We start from the raw sequence: 26422 nt of genomic DNA, 5'->3' as shown, positions 1-26422 counted from the left end.
CTCCCTTCCCCACTAAGAATGGTTACATTTCTAGAAACAATAATCTAAGAGGTATAAGCCTTTTTCATTTCTCTACGATATTGATGGATCTATATTTTTCTCCTTTTAAATTTAACTTTTCTCCTTCCTTCTTCTTCTGGTTCATGTGCTTTTTTAATTAATAGCAATTCGGGAGGGGAACTTTTCCCAAGTGTTTTTATATCCCTACAGAGGCATTTCCAGTGCTTTTTCTGTATTTAGTCGGAAGGCTGCAGCTAGCCCATGGAAACAATTTAATGCCAGGAACTTTAACCATTCATGTGCTCAGCAAACAGATACTGAGTCTCACCCATCAGCTAGGCAAATGTTAGTAGGTCGGGACAAATACTTAAGATACCTAACTGGGCTGCTTTCACTGACTCCAACATATTCATTCAAAGTTTAATATGGTTGGTTGATTAGGCCCCACAGGGTCTGCCAGAGAGTGTCCGCTGTAAAAATCTTAGCTAGTTCAAACGGGGGCAGTGCAGTGTCCAGCAGCCACTCTGAAAGAGTACTGGCAGCCTCCCCTTCCGCGCAAGGCCACGAAGTGACTACTAAGAAACTGGACATGTCACTGGGATGCTGAAATGAATTTTATTTCATCAAGTACCTCAAATTACAATTATTAGTTGGATACCACCCAACTGGGTTGAATATCACCCAAATGGGTGCAATGCGTCGTTTTTACTCACTCATTATATAAAACCAAGGATCACAGAGTTCTCATATTTCAGAACTAGATGGAAGCTTTGAGATAAAATAACCTATCATTCCACAGATAAATCACAGCAGGACTGCACATGTTTATTACCTAATTTGTGGGAGAATTAGTAGGACAAATGTTCCCCAACTCCTGGCTTACTGCTCACATTAGATTTTTCATGTTTATTAGTATAAATAATTTTCATTATGAGTTTTTCCCAACTAAACACACTTCAGCTCTTGACAACTGTAAGGAACAACCTGTAATAAATTGGTATTATCAGCAGCTCAAAAAACATAGACAGGGGTGGGCCACGGTGGTTCAGCAGGCAAGAATGCTTGCCTGCCACGCCAGAGAACCCGGGTTCGATTCCCGGTGCCTGCCCATGTTAAAAAAAAAACAAAAAAAAACACAGGCACACTCTGTTTCAGCGCGACTTGCTTTTGTTTACGCTTTGCAGACACTGCATTTTTTTTGTGGTAACCCTGCGCCAAGCAAGTCTACTGGCACCATTTTTTTATCAGCACGTGCTCAATTTGTCTCCTTGTGTCACATTCTGGTAATTCCCATAACATTCCAAACTTTCACATTTCTATTTTATTTGTCATGGTGATCTGTGATCAGTGATCTCTGGTGTTAGTATTGCAATTGTTTGGGATGCCACGAACCTCGCCCCTGTAAGATGGTGAACTTGACTGACAAACGTCTGTGCTGTGGTTGCTGCACTGACTGGCTGTTGTCCATTGCTCTCCCTCTCCTTAGGCTTTTCTATTTCCTGAGACATAACAATATTGAAATTAGGCCAAATATTAATCCTACAATGGCCTCTAAGAATTCAAGTAAAAGGAAGAGTCAACCGATGTGGCAAACTTCATTGTTGTCTTATTTTAAGAAATTGCCCCGGCCACACCAATCTTCAACCACCACCACTTGATCCATCAGAAGCCATTTACATTGAGGCAAGACCCTCCACTGGCAAAAAGATTACAACTCACTAGAGGTTCAGATCATGGTTAGCATTGCTAACAATAAAGTATTTTTAATTAAGTTATGAACATGGATATTTTAGACAAAACGTTGTTACACACTTACAGCTACAGTATAGTTTGTAAACATAACTTTTATATGCACTGGAATACCAACAAATCCATGTGACTTGCTTTATTGTAATATTCGCTTTATTGTGGTAGTTGGGAATCGAACCCACAAGATCTTCAGGGTAGATCTGTTCAGACAGAATGCTTCTTCTTTCTCAAGATGATTATCTTCCAATGAATCTTCAGTGCTATAAAAAAATTCTGCACATATAAAATATACTGAGCTTTTCATAATGATGTCATCCAAACTGTCTAATTGTAACTATGGACACCATATGTTCAGTTAGACATGATAAAAACCAATTTCAAATTATAAATCTTAAATAATATAATAAAGTCTTTCCCTAGTAAAAAGAACAAAAAATATGCTAGCTTTATTTGTGCCCCACCTTATTTGTGCACTTCTCATTTATTCAATTCTGCATTTACACAAAAATGCTGTAATAAAATATCTGTAAACTACTTCTGTTACAAATATAGATAATATTTAAAGCGACTTTATATATTCTAATGTAGGAGTTTCACGCTCTAAAATGGGAATGAACACATGATAATTTCTCACCAGTTGTCTCAATAAACAGCTCCATCTGTTTCCCTTAGTCGTATACTATTGTATTATAACATGTTAATCTAAGGCAATGAAATGAAGTTATGTTTAATCCCCTTAATTTTTCTATCAATTTACTAATGGCATACAACCAAAATAATTACTAACACATTCCTTTTTTTCTCTGTCATTATGATTAACACTAATTGGAAACCAATTGCATAGTACACCAACACATTTTGGTACTGCATAACTTGTTAAAACTAGCACTGAAAGATTCTAGGATCCTTCCATATTCCTCCATGATGAGCACGGCTGCTTCAGAGAGGAAACACAGTCAACACAGGGTAACATCATTGTTCTACTTATAGCAACATGACAATATTTTATAACAAGACAAATAATGAAAACACACATTCAGATGGACATTAAATCTTTTCTTTACAAAATTTAGGGATGTTGATTTTTATATTTGCTATTTATTCAGTTTTATAAACCAATCTTAGCAGGAAAATACATATGCTTCTATGGAGGTAGGAAGATGTACCATTTAAAAACATTTACATTTTTTAAACAGTGAGAACATTTTTAAAGTTTTTTAATGAAAACCTTATTTTCCTTTTGTTGTCTGGGGTGGGGGAAAGAGGATGAGTGCCTAATATAAACATTAGGTATTTTTGTAAAACTCTAAGACTTTCTTCTTAATTTTATATTTCATTTTTCACCCCAATTTATGGAAAAATTTATTCTATGGTTAGGTTTAGAATTATTTTTCTTTTTCTGCTAACTAGTTAAGCACACAATAATTTTTGCCCATGTGACTATAAAATGTCAGGTATCTTCACAAAGACTTGATTTTCTTCTGCAAACATTCCTTTTCTTTGAGTTCAGGCTCACAGAATTGAAGGGGAAGAAAAACTGGTGCTAGGCTGTCAGTATGGAAACTATTTGCATACGAGAAAAACAAACTTAAATGTGAATTGTCTCCCCTACAGTTCTGAATAGCCTAATGACTGGAAGATGGGAAAAGTCCACCAGCATAGTTCCATTCTCCCTCCAGGACGGTATATGGGTGAGGGCTTGGGGTGGCTCCGTTCTGGCAAGCAAGTTCAGGAAAGAACCATCAAAGTGACAGTGCCCTTTGTCCGCTTGAGGATGGCAACAGCTTCTTCATGGGTTACTCCTTCCAGACTCTGCCCATTGACAGCAATGATCTGATCGCCCCTTTTTAGCCGCCCATCTTCAGAGGCCGCTCCCTGCAATTATAAAGGAGACTTGCTTACTTCTCAAAGAATGCTGCCTCCCAGCAACACAGCAGGAAAAGACCTCAACACGAATGTAAGTTACCCTACATGTACACTCAGAGCTCGCGGTGCGCCACGGGTCCTCCACAGCTGTTAAGCAATTATGAACATACACAAAGGGGCCTTTTTCCTAAAAGGTTTGCGCATGGAGAGTCCAACTTAAGAGAGCATTAAGCAGTCAATAGAATAGTTGGATGTGTGTTGGCTGCTCAACACAGCAACTGGTGAGAACTCAAATTAATAAAGAATGCTCGGGAATTTGCATAGTAGGAACCCAGAAGCCAGGCTTTTCTTCTACCCTGAAAAGAAGACCTACAGAATGACAAAGGGATCAGGTAGGAATGAAGGCAAAAGCCAAAGGTTTGCAAAAGCATGCGGCTGATATTCAAGGTAAACAACTGTACTGGCAGGGACAGGACAAGGCATCAGACCTGACTTTAAACCCACTGTTAATTCTCATTTTCTGTAGCTCTGGTAAAAAACACTCAAGCTGCCTACTTTCTGAATTTCCAAGGGTAGGCAGACTCTTCGTATTCCTTATGGGCCTTAAATGATTTAGATTAAATACAGACATTGCTGTTTGGGAGAAAAAAAAACAAACAAAAAACTTTAAAGCATGCGTTTGGTAGGCAATTGTGCAATTAAATATAAGCTGAAAAAATGGAAAAATTAATAAGGAATCCATAATGATGAAATTCTTAAAGTATGTTCTAACTAGCATGCTTTAAATAAATTGTTCCTAGGCTGAGGAAAAACTTGCGTGTCTCTATGCACTCGCAAATGCTCTCTTTTATTTTTGGACATATCAATGGCTTAAAAAAAAATCTCCTGAAAATAAAGCCTACAGCTAGCTTGCTGCAAGTACAGCACTTGAAATTTGTTAAAAAAAAAAAAAGGTTGCTTTAAAAAATAGAATGTAACCTTCACAGGTGGGTAGCTTAAAGGACCAAAGCACTAATCTAAATTCCCTGCATCAAAGCTTTCAGTGAGTTTTGACTAAGTTTTGTTCCTTTACATTGAAAAATTACAGGATTCTGGCTTTCTTCTGTAGGAAATTTTGTCCAATTTTGTAGCTCAGGAAAAAATTTGTTAACAAGGAATCACAAAAATTATAAGGGATTATATTATTTAATGTTTAGTGATATTCTAAACATTCTTAAGACAGAATGATTTATTATAAGATGCAACTATATACAAATGGTTTTTATTTTTTTATTGAATAGTTAACTTATTGTTAGAGATAGGACTGCCAGATTCTCTTCAAGTGTTTTTTTAGTAGCTATTTTTCTATTAGTCAATGAACCTTTATTTTTAAAATGAAAACCTTGTTAATTAATCTACAGATGTCATATGTATTTTTCCTTATGTATTTTATAGTTCACAACAAAAATAAATGTTAAAAAGAAGAAAAGCCAGTGCTCTGAAGCATGTCTCCGAAATGTCCCATTTTTAAAACATGATCGATCATTGCAACTTGTTCTCAAAGGAAATAAGCCTTATTGTCTCACTGAAATTCATACACATTTCTATGTATATTGTTGAGAGTTCCCACGGAATTTCAATTTGAGCCTATTTTCCTTTATATGTAATTAAACCACAAACTGAGCAAAAATATTTAATGACCTGTTCCTGTGGGGAGTTCCGAAACAAAATGATCAACTGTTCACCATTTGGCATTACCTCAGGCCATAACCTAATAAGTCAGCTGCTGACCACTATTCGTGAATGTTTAGGGGAGAGTGGGTGATGAAAATGTGCAAGCTTACCTTCGTAAACACTGTTTTCACATAAATGGGCAAGTCTCCGTGAGGGCTGCCGTGTCCTCCTACTATACTGAACCCCAAGCCATCTGGTCCTCGGTCCAGCATAATAGCCTTACACTGAGGAGGCCTACAGAAAAGGGGAGGAGAAAAAGAAGTCTTGACTTTTTTTTTTTATATAGCTCTGTGAATCCGACATCTACCTAGAGCTGGCATAAGGCTGTGTGTTGCTGATGGTGATATATTCTGGGTATTCTTAAATTGTCAGTACAGGCTGTGCTCAGTATTTCAAGTTTACATAATCTAATGGATTCCTACTTCACACCTTAATTCTATTACTCATATATACTTTCTTTAAACTAGCATATTCACAGTATGTCCTTGCATGTAGAAACTCACCCTTTTTTCATTTTATTTAAAGTGAGAAGCTAAACCGCAGGGATGATCATGGAGTAAGTCACAAATATCAACATTCTAAAGCTCAGAGAGAAAAAGTATAAGGGATGCGATATAAGTATCGCATAAGGATGCGATAGTTCCATCAGATTATTTAAAAATTCTAATGTATCCCTCTCTTCTCTTTTCCCTCTGTATTTTCTAATGCTTACATACTTAAGTGTTGGGTAACTGATTTTTTTCAACCAAAAGGACAATTTATTAAATGAGCAGGTGATGTGGGAGTTTTTAAAGAATAGATTTGTTCCATCTCACACAGGGTTATAGCAACTTTGAGACAAAATATCCCTCAAACAAATTTAGAACTGAAAATGTATGCAGGGTATTGGCTTCCCTGTTTGCCTGCTTGCCTGCCTGCCTGCCTGCTTGCCTGTCTGTCTGTCTATGTATCTATCTATCTATCTATCTATCATCTATTTTTGATGGCTTAAATCCATGCCTAGTTACTGAACACTTTAGAAGCACCAGGGTTTCACATTTCACACCTCATTTCCAATTATTTCACCTCTATGTGAATGCTAAGAACATGAGGCAGAGGGCGCAACTGATGGGGTTTTTTTTGTTAAGTGACAGATGATATATAAACCATAAGATACGAGCTCACCCTAAATCATCCTGAAATACACTGCTTGACGTCAGCCCTGTGAAAGAAAGACTAGAATTGGCAGGCTCCTGCTGATGACCTGTGGTGACACTCACGTCTCCTCCAGCGACCACCTGGGCATAAGATCAGTGAACAAAAAGAGACAAATATGCTCACGCAGCAGCTAGGGACACATTAGTTCTTTTTCCTTCAAAATGAGGATTTGGATGAAAACATATTTTATTGTCAACCTGATCACATCTGTTAACCCAACATATAAACAAAGAGAAAGAAATTTCACAAAGTCCAGAGTATTCTCCCACCGACAGTAAGAAAATTCTACTAATTCAATTCTACAAAGTTCTTTGATGCTTTTGACACATGGTCTCACATGGAATTACTTTTTAAAGATCTGTAGCATAATTCTAAATTCTAGTAATTACTCATTTACTGCAAAAGCCTTGCATTTTTTCCCCCTGACGTATGGGTATGAGACAATAAATGCATCAGGAGAAAAATGTTAAGGAATGTGTTTCATATGCACTATGTTAGAATTCGTAAACATTTATGTTCAAGAGAAACATTAAATAAAATAATAGCAGGAGATTTAAACATTTTTGCTCCATTAATATCAAAGCGCAATTGCCCTTAAGCTATGCATATTATGAATTTTGGGGATCAAAATCTTACCTGCATTTCAATGGAGCCAGAGGCATTTTTCAGTAAGTTAACTGCTTGGGTATGAGTCATCCCCTCAGTAGATGTGCCACAGATAGTGACAATCCTATCCCCAACCTGCAAGGGGGAGAGAGACAGCCACCTGCTAAAGCAACCACAGGGAGTGGGACACTCAGACCTGACAGTCATTTCCTTCTCCACCTTCCAAATCCATATAGTTAAAAGCAGTAAGAGATGCAGCAACCACAAAAAGAGCTCTATGGTCTCCAGAAGAGAAGAAAACCACTCTTCCCTTCTCTCCACTTCTCTTGGGTAAGACATTATTACTTCTTTTTAAAAGAATAAAATATCTGACATGATTTGGAAATCAGAATTTCTCTGAACATATTATTATGAACATGAGACGTGACAGGGCTTGGTGAATTATGGACCCCAGGACAAATCTAGCCCACGGCCTGCTCTGGTTAATAAAGTCTTGTTGGAACACTCATTTGTTCCACTTACCTCTTGTCCATGGCTGCTTTGGTGCTATAGTCCTTAACAGAGATCAAAAGTTGCAATGGAGACCCATATCTCGTAAAGCCTAAAATATATCCTATCTAGTTCTTTATTAAAAAGTTTGCTGACTCTTGGGCTAAGTGTACAATCAGTTTCTAAGTGGCAGCTATAGAGTTAGATTTCAAAGGAGACTGAACCATTCCTGACTTAGAGACTGAACTAAGATGTTATTACATTCTGAGACCCTTATTTGAGGCATGGGGCCATACAGATTCTACTTTAAACAGACTAAGTTACTTTAATATGATTTCATGCCTGGGCAGTTAGCACACATTTCAGTACAGAATGCATGTTTGGATAATCCCTCAATTTAGAAGCACGTTCTGCATTTTATAACATTGTAAGTCATATTTACATTAAACTTCTTAAAAACATAATGAAATGCAACATAAGTGATACATTTTACTTAAAATATTAAATTGGCATCCAAGCTAGTGAAACCTTTAAGGAAAAGAAATTATTTTATGCTGGTGTTCTGAAAACAGTTTTTTGTTTTCTTTTAAACTGTTCCACAGAGTAAGAAAAAAGATATTAAGAAACAGCTGCAAACTTTCCCATTCACTTACTTGCAGATTTGCATACAACAGCATCATTTTCTCCTTTCTTTAAATTTTCTTTACCTTTTACCCAAAGCAAGCCCTGCTGGGGGCTGTATTAGCTGATGTAACAGCAGATATAGGCATTTACTACTACCTTGCAACAGCTCGCCAGATTCAAAGGGTTTAGAAAAATTTTCACTACATTTCCTAGGCTGCTGCTTGCTATCAGCAGTATAACTTACTCTGAGTTTCTGGGTCTGAGCTGCAACTCCAGTTGGGTGCATCATTGCAATAAATACAGGAACATCACCAAGTGGGCTTCCCACTCCTCCAGCGATGCTGATTCCCAATGAGTCAGCAGGTCCCTGCCATGGGAACAGAAAATATTTTGATCAAAGTGATATTTTTAATTGACATTTGTTTCTTTGGCAAAATCTTCTACAGTAAACTTTGATGTCCCAGGTGGGAGGGTGGAATATGTGGCTCAGGAAAACTACCTTATTTTACTTTATTTGATACCGGTTGGTAGTGTGAAAATAAGATCCTTAGTGTGGAAAATAAGCACAGGAGATAAAGGTCACTAAAGCATGCTAAATGAAAACCATGTTGCAGGACTGAGAAAAAGCAGGTAAACTAATGAAGTGAAAAGACCACAATTTTTGGAAGCAGAGGGACACTTGCTCAAAGGGTAGGGACCCACACTCAAAAATTCCGGGACCTAGGAGGTCCACATCTCTCGATGGATCCCTAGACCTTCATTTTCAAAATGGAGATGATAAAGCCTGACACCTAGGGCGACAGTGAATATTAAATGAGATAATGACGATATGAAGTGTCTATAGGAATGTTCAGCACACAGTAAAGGCTCAGTAAATGGTAGCTAATTTTATTTTCCCTGTTGTGTATGGCAGTGAGAGGGATCTGTTCAGAACTAGGACATTTCTTTAGAAGGCAAAGGCTTACTCATCAGTATGAGAAGCAAGAGAGAGGGCAATATTTACTACAGACTAGGTTGATACCATTTCTGGAAATATAGAATATGCATATGATTTCTGAAAGTCAAAAGGGTTTAGATTGTTTTCTCTTCCCCCCAAATTATCTTTTATTTTTAAAATTTTTTTTCCAAATTACCTTTTTAATTTCAACTGTTCTTAATCCCTGTATTTCAGATGCCACTGTAAAGGGGAAAAAGACAAAATAAGGTCATTAAAGCATTTTTATGTCTTTTAAAATGTTAGTTTATGTCTGGAGCTGGTGAGCCAAGGGGTACCCTGATTCCTTTTTCTTGAAAGAGGCTGCTCAAAGTTACTAGTACACATAACTAGATTTGTCTCACAATGGAATTCTTTATATCTCTCTAGTTAGAACAATGTACAACACTATCTCATTTCTTCCTTTTCATTTTCAGCACTAATTATATAACTTCATAATCCACATTGAATGAGTCAAGGACAGAATGTGCTTTGGATAGAAAGACACATGTGCATAGCCGAGAGAAATAAAGCCGTAATGCATTAAAAAAATCCATGGACTTAGGGCTAAATTTATAGAATATTAGTCACATTAAAAACAGAGACTGCCATATGGTTAATTTCTTCAATTTGAACAACTTTCAACCAATGCTACAAGCCCCCCCCCCCCAAAAAAAAATCATGAATCAGGATTTTATGTAAACACAGGAGGATTATATTAATTTTCTCAATCAAAATGTTTGCAATCTTCATGGAAAAGGAAGGCTTTACTTACTGGCATCTACTGATGTCTTGGTGTTACATTAAATAGAGCCAATCTGCTTAGTACGAAAAATAACAGGATACTGATTCTAACATTTTATATATCCTATCGGGTGGTAAACATCAAATGGGAAAAGCTTTGTGTTGGTCAGAAGTTTTTGCCAACACATCATTTGTGTACCTATACTAGGAAACTGGATGATTTGGGGACAAGAAAGCTCAAAGGTAATCTGAAATAGGAAACAAATCAGTGTTGATGGTCAAAATTCAAACCAGTAAATCAGGTTTAAAATATCAAGCCAATCTTACGTGCATTCTTCTTTGAGCTACTTTCCAAGGACTCAGATGTACTGGATCCAGAAAGTGGAAAAGTGAAAGACGACAGGCTGCCTTCACTCACCTATAAATATACAACAATTATTTTGGAAAGTTTGAGAGTAATAACAGCCTCTAAATACCCCATTTTTTAAAGAATCTAATACTTTTAATTCATCTAGAGAGAATATCTGTTAAGTGATGATGGCATCTGATAATTTGAAGGGCAATTTAAATGTAGTTTCTACATTTTTTTTTTCTCGTTAAAGAAGAATTTGCCTAGTGACATAAATGAATTGAAGCTAAAATGGTGGGTGAAATTGACTTCAAACTATTTAAAATTTTCATGGATGTTCATAATCTTATTCAAGCTAATCCTCCCTAAACTTAAACTGATGATGTGCATAGACTGAAAATTAAACAAAAACTGGAGAATTAGGATCACTCAACAGGAAACTAATCACAGTAATTAAGGAGCTAAGTAAGGGGTCTTTAAGAACAGGTTGATGAAAATAAGCTTTTGTCATCAGAAGATAAGATTGAAGAGGGACTTGCCAAGTGTTTCGAACTACAGCTTCATACAAGACAATGAGCATGTACAGTTCAGCTACATAAGATTCTTTTCAGTTGAATATTGATTGATAAATGTTTGCTATAAATATTAAATAAAAATACGCTATCTTGGCAGGTTCTTCACAGAGAGAGTGATTAACTTTTGACAATATAGTAAAAACAAATCATGTCAAGAAAAGAGGAATGCTTGAAATGAAGTTCTTTAAAGTAACTTACAGATTACTCGAGATCTGCACTTAGCCCACATGTCTACTCTCATCTCTAGCTCTTCTCTCTCTCAGACTCTGTACCTCTGCTGAAGAGGCCAAGTTTTCTCATGTTCTTGGGTCTTTGCATATGCTCCTCCCTCTTCCTTGAACATACTTCCAAAGATTAATTCTGAGGTGATCTTTAGATTGCCCATTGCAGAGATTGTTTTCCTAAATCACAATACTGGCTCTAAGTACATCACCTTTGAGCAATTTAGTGCTTGCACAGAATACCTATGCATCATGACAGGTCCTTGGAGTCCTTGTTTTCTCCACTTAAACTAAATTTCTTAAGGACAACAAATCCAATTTTTAAATTTCTATATTCCCAGCTTCTGCCATAGTACCTGGCACACAACAGGTGCCAATTACAGGTATAATGAATAAGTGATCAATTAATTTATTTGTAATAGGCACTATAGTCCTATAATACAAAACAAAACAAAACAAAAAAACAAAAACTAAGAACTCCACATCAAAAATAATTTCCTTTATGAATAAAGTTAATTTGTTGCTTTCAATTATTAGTGTCAGAGCTTGTCTCCACAATGTAGGAGTGGCAGAGATAGCTAAGAAACAGCTATTAAAAGACAAGCATCGTTCCAAAGCCAATTTCCTGGATTTGATATTGCACTATAGTCATGTAAGGTGTTACTCCTGGGGAAGCTGTGCAAAGAGTACAATATGCACATACGTACACTATGTCTACAGCTTCCTGTGTGTTTATTTCAAAATAAAAAGCTTAAAAATAAACAAAAGCAAAAACAAAAAATAACAACTACTAAAGTCAACACTAGCCAGTCCTGAACTGTAAGTTTTGTAGAATTATAAAATATGTCAGGTATATATCTTGAATTCTGTAATTTTCACTTCCAAACACAATTGTTTTTCCTTCTATATTCTAGGTGCCAATCTAATTGGAACTTACATTAATTTCAAAGACTAAATGTGGAGCTCCTAGAGTTCCTGAAAAGTAGTTCCACAGCAAGGTACAGATAAAATAGCTCAAACTGTAAGGCCTCCAAATAATTGGAATATTTTTATCCTGATTTGACTCTGGAGCACATCAACATGCAAACGTTCATCTAAATTATAATGAACAAATATGAAAAAAGTCTAATATATAGCCTAATTTAGACTAAAACTATGAGCTAATTTAAAAATGATCCCCAGAGAGATTTAGTCATTAAATTGTGACAGAATATGACTCAGATACAGTAATACTTATTTAACAATCATATGAGTTCATCAGGACACCTACTTCTGAAATTTCTAACAAAAATCAATATAATTTTGAACCAGAAAGAAAAGTGCTCCCCATCAGACAGAGTGTGTAATAAAGTCAAATATTTTATTCTGTATTTTCTTATTCAATTGACTGTAGCATTTTGGTCCATTCATTCAACGACATCTGCTTTTGCTATGTACAGTCTGGGTTTTGGGAGCCTATATACTCTGGTGTCTGTTATGCTAAAGGTTAACATTTAAAAACACTCAAGCAAGAAACAGTGCTTTCTTTTATTTTCACTTGGCCCTGAATTGGGGCCCTCTAAAGGACCTGCTTAAATAATAGTAGGTAGTGAATGTTCAGAGACTGAGTTCATGTTCTACTGAACAGATGAGGGTGGAACCCAATCACTCCTGACAGCGAAGGTGATCTCTTATTTAGAGGCTGTAAGAAGGAAAGGTCAGGGGAGAGAACAGGAGTTAATGTGGGAAGCTGCAGAGAGAAAAGGGAGGAGAGATGCTGAATGGGGATGTACTGGGGGTTAGAATGCAGTGTGGCTTGCACCTAACCCCTGGGAAATCTTTCACAAAATTTTAAATAGATCTATGTTTTGTTGGTGCATGATGGAGTTGGATCTCTTGTGGGAGACGTGACAGAAATGCTGAGTGCTGCTTCAGAGAGGGACAGGGAGAGAGCAGAGGCCTCAGAGGCTGGGCAGACCGCAGTGGGGCCCATCTAGGGCTCCTCGGAGCAAACGGACTGCATCACCCCAGTGGATTCCGCAGCAACTCACCTGGCTGCTTTGAGACGGGCTCCTCTCGGAATGGAACGGGCCGGCTTTGATTCTTCCTACTTCCAAGGTCACCGTGCCTAGAGAACACTGAGGGAGTGGCTGTGTTATGGAAATGTTTTAAATAAAATGCAAGAATCATCTTTAGAAATACATTTTACTCTTCAAGACTGAGTTTTTCAAAGACATCTTCCTTTTGTAATTTCCACAGGCAAGGATACTTCCAAATCCTTCGCAGAAGAAGACATTTAAAAAAAAAATTTAAAACTAATAAAAATAATAACAACAAGCAGCAGCAGCAACATCTGTATCCGTCTTATTGCTTCGTGAGTTAGATGGAGACTGTTTCTAGCAAGCCAAGAGAAATTGAGAATTGAGCAGTTATCTCATGAAACACAGAGAGGCCAAACGAACTGAATAACTCAGGGTTTAAAAATCAAAACAAAAGAAATAAAAAATACACCACAATAGCACCACTCTTGTTTTACCTCAAGAGCAGAGATATTCAGATAACTGGGTAAGTTCTCTGTCATCATGTTGAACCTGAGTAAACCTATCATACACTATTTAAATAAACCATTTTGCTATAAACATAAACCAAGAATTGAAGACAATGTCCCCATTTCCCATTACAAATAAAAACAGAGGAAAACCAGAAAATGCTATAATCTAATAAGGAAGCAGCACAGTGAGATGTTTGAGACCCCAGGCTTTTGCAGCTGGACATGCTGGTTTAAATCTGGACCCTGTGATTTACTAGCTGCGTGACCTTAATAGCTGTCTAACCTTGATAACTCCTGTATTCTTCAAATTTAGAATGCAGACCATTATGAGTTGCTGTGATAAGTAAGATAATTCATGTTCAATGTTTATCCAGGAACTGGCACAAGGTATATTATTAGGTTGCTCCTGACGGGGGTACTAAGGGATTTATTACTCTATTAGTCTTGAACCAATTGATCATGAATCACACTTTGGAAGTTCAGATCTCATCCTGCAAGACCCACAAGCTGGGTTGTTTTGTTTTTGCTTTTTGCCACGAAGTTATCAAAGCTTTTGTTCCAGCTTGTATAACCGTGGAGTAAATGAGTTCCATTTATTAATTATCAACTTTATAAAGTGATAACAATTCATTGACCTGTAACATATCATTTTCAAGTATCCAGGGTTTCTATTATTCTAAAAATGTTTATAGTTAATTTTTCCATTATAAAAGCAATTCATGCTCATTAAAGAAAAATGTGAAAATAAAATGAAAAAAGCAGGAAAAAAATGAGGACTTCAAAATTTCAACACTCTCTCATAAATATGGCTTAAAAACTTATATTCTACAAATAATTATGTGATACCAGCATTCATGGGTGATAAGGAGAGCAGCACCTCCAATACTTTTACATGTGCATGGTACTTTCAAGTTTGGGGAGCTACAAAAGGGCTTGGTCAAGCAGGAGGTTGTAATAGGAAAGGTTGAAGAGAAGGGCTAATGTATTGGTTGTCTACTTCTGACTCAGTATGGCTGAAGATTTCTAGATTTCCTTCTCTTGGTCTCTCTCTCTCTATATATTATTTTTTTAATCTCAAAATTCCTTCATTTTTCTTTCTTCAGCCCTTAAATCATTGCCTGATTTAGAACCCTGACTTTTATTCATTTACTTATTTTAATAAAAAATGTGCGGATATGCTTCATGAACTTTTCAGGCTAATCAGTTCTGTAGTAGGAAAAGGGAATTCTTTCAACTGAAGTTAAGTCCCAATTTTTAAAAGATCACAGTCTTTATTAACTTTTTGGCTTAACATTTACAAATTTCTTCCTTCTGATGATTGCCTTTATCCTCTATAATGCGCATAGGAAAATACTGCAATGAGACAGAAAAGTATCTCACACATACTTTACTTCCTGCTTTTGGATATAAGTTTTAAAGAATGTCATTTTTAATATCTGTGCACATTCTTTGAGCATCCAGGTACCCAGGCCAAAAGGAAAGTTAATTCCTGGCTTATGACTGCTGCATTGCTAGTGGCTGTCTCCCCTCCTCCTCACAATCTCTTTTGCATTCCATGACAAGTTTGTGAATCTAAATTTTTATGTCATATCACTACTTCAAGATCCAGCCAGTATATTAAAATGATTTTGGAAAAAAGAAAATGTCAGTTGTAGCTTAGTTCACTGGTTATACCTTATTTTAATCTAAATGAATTTACAGTATTAGGCATCAATTCTGAATTCTAGACTTGAGACCACTGAATCAACCATTTCATGAGTTGTACTATAATTATACACTGGAAAATTCAGGTAGTCATCTATGCTTTTGCATTCAAATGAATATAGTCATAAGAAAATAGGAAAACCTATTAAGCAAATAATCACCACCAGCCTTAACAGAAGCAAGAAAGGATTATAAAAAAGAAATCAGCATTGTCACACAGCATAATTGCTAGTGCAGTGTACTGTGGAACAACGTGACACTTTCTTTTTTTTTTTTCCTGGATCAGAATACTTTCCTTGACTTGGGAATCTTGGTCTTCAGGAAAACTGCTCAGAACTTAAGGATTCCTCATCAGTGTCATTTTGCAAATGCATAATTAAATACATGAAGAATATTCATAACATTAATACTTCTGAATGTAAGATCTGCAGGATTAAGCCTTAAACATACATGTAGTATGTCAGGTTTGATGTGCCCCAGACTGAAACTCAGGGTTGGAAATTAGGTCTAGGTACTTTACCAAGATAAAGCTTGCATTGTGTGGTATACTCTCACCCACTTATGTACCAGCATCCTGTATATTCTTCAGAATTCATTACCTGCTTTCTATAAAAAAAAAAAACCATGGAGGAGTTTGAGTCTTCTGTACTTACGTAAGTCTTTTAAAGAAAACAAAGGGCACATTTCAGTATGTATTGATACCAATTGAGGCTGTCTCTCCTTAATTTTATTCTATTCAAAGGCTTGTATCATTGCTAGGAGTAAGGCCTACTTGAAGAAAATTCAAAGGACTTTTTTGAGTTGACATTGCTTTTTTTAATTTTTCTACTAGATTTTTTTATTCAAATATAAACTCTTCCTTAGCCTTAATGAAAGGCTGCTGCTTTACCAAATTGAATCAGAAAGGCTCAGGCCAAGTTTGATTTTAAATCTGAATAAAGGAGATGGACAGTTTAAAGACATGTGGCTGCACTGCCACACATATTTGTGAGTGATCTGATTTTTATATTTAGCAAGGAGGAGAGGTCTCTACATAAAACTTTACCATAGTTCAAACAAGCCTCTGCAGCTCAGCCACACAGGCTGATCAATGACTGAGCATGGCCTTATCATAGTTGTACCATCTCTCTAAAACTAAATGCATTGGAAGTAACTTTTTGTAGTGGTCAGGACTCTCCCTACAATTTGATTGTCCTAGAATACTAACTTGAAATCCCTTTCAATTTTTCTGTTTGTTGAATGGATATATATGTTAGTTTCGTTTTGGTTCCACTGGAATTTTAAATTGTGAGAAGATGGAGCCAAGATAAAATCCATCACAGATATATAGATACTTATCCCATCTTGCAGATTTTGGTCAGTAAAATACAGAATGTTGGGTGAGTTTAATGTTAAAAAAAAGCCTTTTGTTTGGGCTATTATATAGAAAAGACAACTTTTATGGCATTGCTGATCCATACGATGAACATTTAATGCTGTTCTAGAATATATGGGGAGTGTTTAATGATAAAGAGGGTATGTTACAGTTATATTTAAGAATTTACCAGCTATGTACCATTAAAAAATCAGCTCATTTGGAATTATTCAAACTATGAAATTGAGCTAAGTAAATACTGAGTTTAATTTTCCTTTGTTTAAATAAAGCAAGATAAGACATTTACAAAAAAATTGTAAGATTTGTTTATAGTTGTGACTGCACTATAAATACAATTTTCTGTATGTGGTTTTAGGTAGAACATATGTTCTTTCACATTAATATGGTCCTCATGAACATCATTTTCTAAGAGGTTTTTTAGACATTAATACAGACCAATGTTTAGAGAATGTCAGTTGTGCTGCTTCCAGTTTTTCAATTAGTATAAGTAACACTGCAATGAACCTTACATGTATGAAATTTTTGTGCATTGAAGATTATTTATTTACACAATGCTTTTAAATGAAGAATTACTAGGTCAAAACAACAAGAAGCAGAAGCAACAGCAATAAGAAATAGTTAAGGCTTTCATTACACAGTGCCAAATTGTTTTGTCTTGTTTTTGCATGGACAGGCACCAGGAATAGAACCCAAGTCTCCAGTACGGCAGGTGAGAACTCTGCCTGCTGAGCCACCGTGGCCCACCCCAATATGAGTTTTGAAAAGGCTGGTCTAACTTGTTTAAAGTTATTTTTGCTGTTTTATGTGTGTTTCTTCTTCCTACTCTAAGATAACTATCTTATAAATAGAACACAAGTTTTAAATTTATTTCCAAAAGAAACCTACTCCTCTTGAAATCATTTTTATCACTTCATGTTCTAAAGATTGGTAACCCTAATAACAAAGGATAGTTTTTTAATAACAATTAATATACATATTCACATACCAGATCCTACCTGAACTACAGTTAATGAGAAGAGGCTCACTTGAAAACTCCCTCCCTGAGATCCAATCCCTGAAGAGCTGCCTGGGCGCCCACTACACCCTGGACCCCGCGTGGCGCAGGGAGGCTCAGCTAGCCAGGACCATGCGAGTTCTGACAGCAGAACTCAACTCAGTGTGCTGTTCAACTGTTCTTCCAGTCAGGAAAATGTGTGTTAGGTAAAGGAAGACAAGGAGGTCATCTCAATGGTTGCTGAGATTGTTGCTTTACTTATTTTTGGAAACAAAGAACCACTTTAGAACCTGGAAGACTCCCTTACTGGGAGTATGCCTAGTCCCAAGAACTATATTTTCAAGAGCCTATTCTTTACTTTGCCATTTAATTTTAAAATGAAACAGGTTCTATCTTTCATATCAGAAAATGATTCTTCATGGAGGGTTTTCTTCGGAGGAAACCGACTTCATGAGTTAAATGTACTTAAGCCTAGGATGCTACCTAGGGATGGAACCTTCTAATTGTTGAAATAATTCCCAGTGAAGGTGACTCTGCATTCAATTCCCTTTATGTCATTAGGCCTGCCTATTCAAGACTGATTTTAAATGCCAACATTTAAATTGCAAAATAGTTTTGAGTCAGAATGATATTTGGGCCAAACACTTCCTTCTTAGGTAACCATTCCAATGAAACAAATTAGAATTCCTTTCCTTTTATGGGTCATAAAAGGTAAAATCCATCTCCTACATTCCTCATCTCTGGCAGAAATAAGAAGGTACCTAATCTGGTGTGCCCAGAAAAGGGTTAAGGATGGGCTGGGATAGCAAAGGCTAGAAATCAGGACCCCAGGAGATCTGTGGGGCCCTTCTTGCTTCCAATGATCCCCCACATTGAGCATTTCTGCCGTGTCACTTTTCAAAGTCCATCTGTGCTTAGCATGACAGTGTTCACTTACGCCAGAGATCGTAAGAAGGAATCCAAAAATAAACACGCGGGGACTGAGGTTAAGACCATTTTTTCCCCTCGGTGGTCAGGATACAGTGTTTTTCTCTGAAGCAAGATCCACAGAATACTCACCTTAAACTTAAAAGAATTTTAAACATTACATTTACTTAGTTCACAGTTCTTACTACCACTAAATAAATATATAACAATAGAATAAATAGCTAAAATAGATTCGCCATTGAGAAATTTGTCACTGAAATCTGGTACCCTACTTATACATACATCTCACAATGACATTTTAATAAAGAGAAGTCAGTACCTATTTGGCTATAGTAGCCGAATGTTCAATTCCCTTTCTTTTTGCATAAGATTTCATAAAGTACTTTTGACATTTGATTTTTACCTTTAGCAAAGCAGCAACTGCTTCCTGGGTGGCGTCCCGGACGTCTTCTCCATTCACCACTAGTATCTGGTCTCCCTGCATCAGCCTCCCATCCGCGTCTGCAATCCCTCCTTTGACAATGTCTGACACAAATACACCAGTATCATTCCTGGCAACACAATTTTGAATTTCAACATTATGTTCTCTCAATTGCAAAAGAACGCTTACTTTAGAAAAACTTTTTTTAATAGAAAATTCTGCTTCTATTTCTGTGACTTTAAAAGATTTTTTGTTTTGAGCAACATGGGGGCAACATTATTAGAATTATGTTTGTGATAAATAATAGCTGATTTACAGCTGTTTTTCAAAATAGCTCATTTATAGCTATTTTTAAATTTTTACAAATATTTTTTGTAAATACAAAAATTTTTGCATTTATTTTTATTTTATGTATTTATTTTATGTATTTATTATTATTTTGTAAATAAAATACAAAAACTTAAAAATATTTACAAATATATATATGTAAAAGATTTAAAAATATCTTTTATAAGCAGATTTATTCTCCAGCAATTCTGTTTTGTGAGAAGAAGGGGGCATCATTCTTTTTATTTTATGGGTCAAACAGCTAGCAATGGCAAAAATGGGACTTACATCCAGTCCTTGTATGCAGAATGTATTGTCATTTCCCATCATAACGAAGCCTTGAGAAGGTATTGACTCATGGCTATATAATGTCATTAATATTACTGAAAATAAATACCCATGTGTATCACAAGCTAAAGCCACTGGTTACACAAACTTCAATATCATTGGCTGTGATGTCTCTTATTTTAAATCATTAGGGATCTAACATTAACACAAGGTAGATTCATGCAATAAGAACAAACCCTATTCTTATCCCAACCATCCTTTTTCACAAAACTGTAAAAACAAAAACAAAGAAAATCAACTTTCTAGGATAGAAAGATAACTGCAAGTAAAATGTAAAGAGGAACTTGAATTGTATCCCTTTTTCTTGCCAAGGTCATGACCTAAAAAGCCATTGTGCCATCTGATACTCTGCTTTCCCATCTTTATAATAAAGGTGTTAGATTGGATGGACTTGATATACTTTGACCAAGGCAAATACTTTAGGACCCCATTAATGGACATTTTTATAGTGACCTGCTGACCCCATATATTGTAATATTCTGGTCTCAAAAATAAATTTTAACTGCCTAAATTTCTCAAAAACTGGACTATTGGGCAGGCCACAGTGGCTAAGCAGGCAGAGTTCTTTTGCCTGTAATGCTAGAGACCTGGGTTCAATTCCTGTCCCTGCCCATGCAAAAAAAACAAAAAAACAAAAAAAAACAAAACTGGACTATCGATACCATATTCTAAAAGAAGTATTTAAGTTTTCAGAGAATAGTCTGAAATTCAAATACTGATTCCTATATTCTGTATGTTAAAGAATAATATGGCTTTTAATGGACTCAAAAACCAAATTGGTGCTGTGTTCTTTTTTCCCACCCCGAAGAAACATTATAGGACAAGGTGAGCATAGTGGTGCTTTAGGCATTCTGAAGAATGTTTATTTCCATATAAGAGTATTCTGACATAAAGATCACAATTTCGCTTATTTTTAATTTATTGGGAAAAAACAAGCTACTTTAAAATTATGGATATTAGAGGACTGAATGGTGATTCTTAACCATTGTCGAATATAGAGATACTTTTCACTGAGAGGTGGTCAAACAAGAATGTTGACTTCATTTTTAACTATTTGGTACAATCTGAGGATTAGATGCAGATGGGCTTAGAAAAGTAAAAGCAGAGGGCAGGCCACGGTGGCTCAGCAGGCAGAGTTCTCGCCTGCCATGGTGGAGACCCAGGTTCAGTTCCTGGTGCCTGCCCATGTTAAAAAAAAAAAAAAAAAAGAAAAAAGTAAAAGCAGAATTTAGGGGACTCAATGAATGGAATGCAGATTTATTAATGCAAGTTTTATATAGATATTCATTATATAAATATATAAATAAATTAGGCACTCAATTTATGTACATTAACTAATCTGCTCCCACTGCTGGCCCCTGTTCTTTCAGCTCCCTTCTGATGGCATAGTTCTTGGTCTCCATAACTGACTTAGCTCATGCTGACCCTTCTCCTGGCAATATCCTCCAACCCCTTTTAAAAGACTCTCATTTATCACTTGAAAGATTTCCCTAATCCATTTCCTTTAAATAGAGTCACTTGAATCTTTCTCCCTTGCTCCTAAGGCTCTCCCACGATGCATCTTATTACTAGATTGCTTTGTTGCAATAATACATGTAACTCTCACTTGTCAAGACTATGAATTTCTTGAGGTCAGGAACTCTTTGTCCCCAAGAACTTATTGCATTTCTGGGCACACAGCAAGTACTCAAAAAATACCAAATGGCTTTTTGTGGAGAATTGTTGGGTATCTTCAAAACCTCCCCAAAGTCAGATTCAAAAAGTTCAAAACCAATATCCTTTCATACTCTACTGGAGTTTGGGCTGACAATAGCTAACTACAGAACACTAGCACTTAATAAAATTCTATAAATGCTATTGCTCTTTAAAAGAACATACATTAAATCATTTTCAAAAAGTCACAATCCACTGGTTTCTGCAATGGGTTTGTGTCCTCAGTCATACCTTTTACCAACAATACTTAGTCCCAGGCCTTTCCCTGGCCTCTTCTCCAGCTCAATGGTGAGGCTGTCATACACGTCCTCCTCTTTGTACGGGGCCTCATCCCTGTAGAGGGTAAGGCGCACTCTTTGTGGTGTCTGTCTCAGGACATTAATTGCTTCATCATGTGTAGCCTTTCTCAGGTCAATTCCATTCACCTGAACAGAAACAGAACATGGTGTATGAGTAACTAGGTAAGGTGTGTTAATAAAAAAAGCCCTCTAGCATAGCCTTTTCTTTATGAATTGTAAAAGTCAAATATACAACATTCTGTACCTCCAAAATCTGATCTCCAGCCCAGAGTCTTCCGTCTTTACAGGCAGCTCCTTCTTCATACACTTCATGGATAATAATGGCACCCTAAGGGCCAAAACAAAATGTACATGTTTCATGCCATTCTCCCCAGGAATGCTAAGCAGAAATGGAGTCAAAATACACTGTACTTTTACAGACAGAGGTAAGGGTTATTGACCCACTAGATTCTTATGTGAGACACATACAATTTAAAGAAAAGTACTGCATCACAGTTTTTCCTAAGATGCTAAAAATACTTACCCTTTTTCCCTAATGATAGGAAAACTTAAAGAAAAAATTACAAAATATGTAAATCATACAGACACACACAATATATTTTTATCACTTTCTATCTGTAAATGAAATCATTAGATTTTCAAGTCAGTTTTGATATTTAGAAAATTGTCTATAAATTATCCAATCTTTCAAAGACCCCTTTCAAGGTGTCTCACCCAACCATAACCAGTCAGTAAAAAGTAAAAAAAAAATATGACAAGGACTAGTGAATTGATAGAAATATTTTGAAATGTCAAGCTCACAATCACAAGTGTAATATAATCTTATTGATTCAGTATTAGCTTACTAAATGTAAAAATTCCCATACCCAGTTGAACAACTGCTTTACTAAATTAAAAAAAAAAAAAAAAACCCAACTACAAAAGGCAAAATGATGAACATGTCTTTCTAGGCCTTTCTATTTCATTTAATAAAACTGATAAATTGACCGCCCCTTCCAACATGAAAAAGTTAGAATGGCCATGGCCCAAATATCCCTAAAGAGTGCGAAGAAAGATCAAAGGTGGTGGGGGAGAGAACATAGTGTTTAACAAGTGAATATGATTGCTGAATCATTAAGTTGATGTTTCTTTTATTATCTAGTATCTTGGAGCAGCTAGAAGTAAAAACCTAAAATTGTGGAATTATAACCCATACCAAACCCTGAAATCTGTTCTACAACTAACTGTGGTGCTGTGCTTTGACATTTATTGCTTTTTAGTATGTATGTTATTTTCCACAAAAAAGAAAAAAAAAGCTGATAGTGATAAAAGTACATATATATTCTTTCTAGCCTTCTATGTTCTGGAGCAGCTAGAAGGAAAAATCTGAGAGGATCGTATGGTAGCCCATGACAAACTCTGGAATCTGTCCTGTAACTACTTGTTGAAGAGTGCTTTGAAAACTATTGGTTTTTTTCCTTCTTTGCTTTGCATGTATGTTATATTATACAATAAAAAAAAATAAAAAACAAACACTGATACAAATCCCTCTGATCACGGTCTCTCAGCACCAGCTGGCGGGTGCACCCCACAGGTCACCTCCGGTGTGTACTCACCAGCAGCGTGTCAGACCCACCAACAATGCTCAAGCCCAGCCCTGTGCGCCCTTTGGAAATCTCGATTGTTGTTTCACAGCCTGGAATAATGGGGCAAGTTGCAGGATCAGAAGCAAAGATTGCTGGTGTTGATGACCTGCTGGTACCTACAAATAAGTTAAAAATTAAAATGAAACACAAATCAAAATTGATAGAAGGAATACACATCAAATTCATCATACTGGCTGCCTCTGGGGGATGGAGAAGGGGAATGGATCCAAGACAGTGGACAGAGGAGACTTCAAATTGATCTGCAACCTTTTAATTATTTTATACTTTAAAAAAGTTAAACAAATAAGATTGGTATCACTATTAATTTAGGCTGTCATGCATCAAATTACTTGTTAAATTATTCCCCTATTTTACAGTTGCTAAAAATATGTATAAAGGAACTAGAACAGATAGTTGAATTGAATCTCTAGTTTCACTTTGGTAGTCTACATTTCCCCGGAGCCCTACATACATCCTATGAAATTATGACTTGTAAAAACCGTGAATTGAGATGCGTGGTGGAGACCTAGAACGACATCCCGGGAAAGCCACAAAACGCAGCCCCCAGCATTCATTTTGCTCCTGAGTCCTTTCAGGGCTTCTCTTTTCAATTTCTTTTTATCCTAGGCCATTTATTATCATCTACTCAATTCTGAGCATATATGCACCTGGATTTAATATCTGAGTTTATCAAACATCAAGTGAAACCCATTTGTAGTTTCCTTTGTTGGCTTTCACTTGACATTTTATTAAATGTTGATATTAAATCTTGCTGCATGTATGATCAAAACTGAATAGAAAAGAATAGTTTATGATAAAACAAGGAGTATGCTGCTTCACACCTTGTCTTCTGACAGTCTTCATGTTATATCATATGTTTTATGATACACAAAATAGCGCACATGGCACCCCAATACAGCATGTTTTAGGAAAGACAGGAAACTTAGAAGCTTATGTTTTGGACAAAATGTTCTCCTTTTAGGAAACTGGAGACTGATTATTTTTTTTTGCACCTGAACTGGTAAGAATAGGGGTAAAATATTTTATTGTGCTAAGTTTTCATTTAGTATTACATATTTTTATAGACAATGCTAATTAAGGGTCTATGTGAAATGGAAAACTGAGAAAAAATTCTATATACTAACACTTCAGGGAATTATTATGCTTTCCCAAATAAAGGATTACTTTCATCAGATACATCCTACTTTAAGACTTTTTGTTCAACTATATCTCAGATGTTTTAAACTACTGTTTCCTTAAAAAACTGTCAAAAAAATCCCTGAATGTTTCAGTTTGGAGTCCAAAAGAGATTTTTTTCCCCAGTTGTGTAAGAAGATAATATGTTTATTTTCTATTTTTTTTATTATTGATGCTGCAAAGCTTGAAATTTCTTCTTTTGCTAAACATCAGTGAAATTTTTCTCAAAAAGTAATTTATAGGAATAGTTTGCCTTGATGTATTAGACTGACGTTTTAATGATTCATTCAAATGTCATTTCATGTTCCAGATACATCTATTTCATCTTCTTTGACAGGATCTATTACACCCAAACCACAGAACTGAAACCTACTATGCATACTATACACAGAACTCATGACTAGCATTTTTAAGGATTTCTTATAGTGCCAGGAACTGCTGATCCTACCTGTGTAGGATAATTGCATCCATTTTACAGATTAGAAAATTGGGACTCAGAGAAACTAAATTACTTGCCCAATATAAAAAATGCAGGTAAATCAGTGCATACTAATGAAAACTGAGTGTATAAGGGTGGTATATGAGGTATCTGTATTTTCTGAATGATTTTTCTGTAAACCTATTCTAATAAGCATAGATAAATGAATGAATGAGAAACATGATGCTTTAAATTCACTTGCCAGATACCTGAAATCACAGGATCTCTAAAGCAAAAGATTCTTTAGGGAGCAAAGAGTACCATTCCCTTGTTTTAGGGATGAAGCAGCTCAGGTTCAGGGAGGGTGGGGAGGTGTCCTAAGGACCCATGGCTGCTTATTGTACAGCACGGTTCTCTTTCCTTAGGAGCCTCTGTTTATACCATCCTTTCACCAAAGACTACCTGCCTATGGCCTGTCAAACATAACTACAGGCAGGCAGTGGGCTCCCAAGCAGGGCCCCTCTGCTGAGATCGAGTGTGCCACACATGAAGGACTCACAGGACCCCTGTTCTTACTTCGGATGGGCTCTGGTTCCAGGGAGCCAGGCGGAGGGACTGTCAGAGACTGGGAGCTGTTCTTTTTTTCTTCACTAGTTGTTCCAGCTATGGAGGCAACAGCCTGGGAATCTGGATTCTCAGCATGAATGGTAAGTTTCACTGTTGTCTTTGCTGTCTTCAAAAGACTAATGAACTGTCAGGATAAGTATGGAGAGGAAACAATATTCAAAGGCAAGTTAGCAAATACACATATAAGTCACTATTACAGCTGGAATCGAATTCTATCAATGACTGAGAAAAGAGATAGAGGCAAAATATTTCCTTGAAAGCTTTTGAGGGATTAAGAAAGGAATGAGTCTAGTTTCTCTCAGGTTTATCTGATTGCCTGACACGGATAAAAGCCACGGTTCATTTCTACTCTAGGCGAGTTCTGACCAGACTTCCTTTCAAGTTTCTGCAGTTCTAATTAATCTTGTCCATTTCCCTGAATCCCTCCAACTTTACAAGACAAATTGGGATATTTTACCTACGTCCTGATTCCCACAGAGAATCTGAAACAGTTTATACACTTTTAAAAAATGGAAACAGATACGTTAAAAAAAAGAATGAAGAAAACAATACATACAGAAAAATTAAACAATACAAAGATATGTGGGTTAAATGGTGTAACTTTTACAGTTATTAACACTGAATCTTCAAAGTGGCTTTGAGTTTCTTGCTGGCCAACATATAAATGGAAACATGATCAGTTACAAGATTCTCTTTCACCATCAGAAACAAAAGCATACCCAATCGCAGGAGAGACCAAGCTTTTTCTGACACATGTGAGACGTCTAGTAAGTATCATTAAAATCTTTGAAGAAGAGAAAACTGAGGTACA

The 26422-nt window shown here is 36.2% G+C and overlaps 1 protein-coding gene across 9 annotated transcripts in view; it reads right to left on the bottom strand.

Annotated features, from left to right (window-relative positions):
- Positions 1-603: 603 nt before the first annotated feature.
- MPDZ (multiple PDZ domain crumbs cell polarity complex component) overlaps positions 604-26422 on the bottom strand; it is a 181164-nt gene continuing 155345 nt past the window's right edge. For 5 of the 9 annotated variants that reach the window (XM_077148179.1, XM_077148183.1, XM_077148185.1 and 2 more), the window contains 13 exons: positions 25561-25735; positions 23340-23485; positions 21989-22072; positions 21677-21870; positions 19040-19187; positions 13137-13235; positions 10289-10379; positions 9378-9421; positions 8489-8611; positions 7162-7266; positions 6493-6605; positions 5439-5562; positions 604-3624 (listed from right to left, as the gene is read on the bottom strand). In XM_077148179.1, the coding sequence (XP_077004294.1) occupies positions 3478-3624; positions 5439-5562; positions 6493-6605; positions 7162-7266; positions 8489-8611; positions 9378-9421; positions 10289-10379; positions 13137-13235; positions 19040-19187; positions 21677-21870; positions 21989-22072; positions 23340-23485; positions 25561-25735 (1593 nt within the window). In that variant the 3' untranslated portion in view covers positions 604-3477. The remainder of the gene's footprint in view (positions 3625-5438; positions 5563-6492; positions 6606-7161; positions 7267-8488; positions 8612-9377; positions 9422-10288; positions 10380-13136; positions 13236-19039; positions 19188-21676; positions 21871-21988; positions 22073-23339; positions 23486-25560; positions 25736-26422) is intronic. The other 4 variants (XM_077148181.1, XM_077148184.1, XM_077148186.1 and 1 more) reach the window with 1 other exon arrangement.

The sequence above is a fragment of the Tamandua tetradactyla genome, chromosome 2, assembly GCF_023851605.1.
Source record: "Tamandua tetradactyla isolate mTamTet1 chromosome 2, mTamTet1.pri, whole genome shotgun sequence".
NCBI lineage: Eukaryota > Metazoa > Chordata > Mammalia > Pilosa > Myrmecophagidae > Tamandua > Tamandua tetradactyla.
This window is presented reverse-complemented; position numbering and strand designations above follow the sequence as displayed.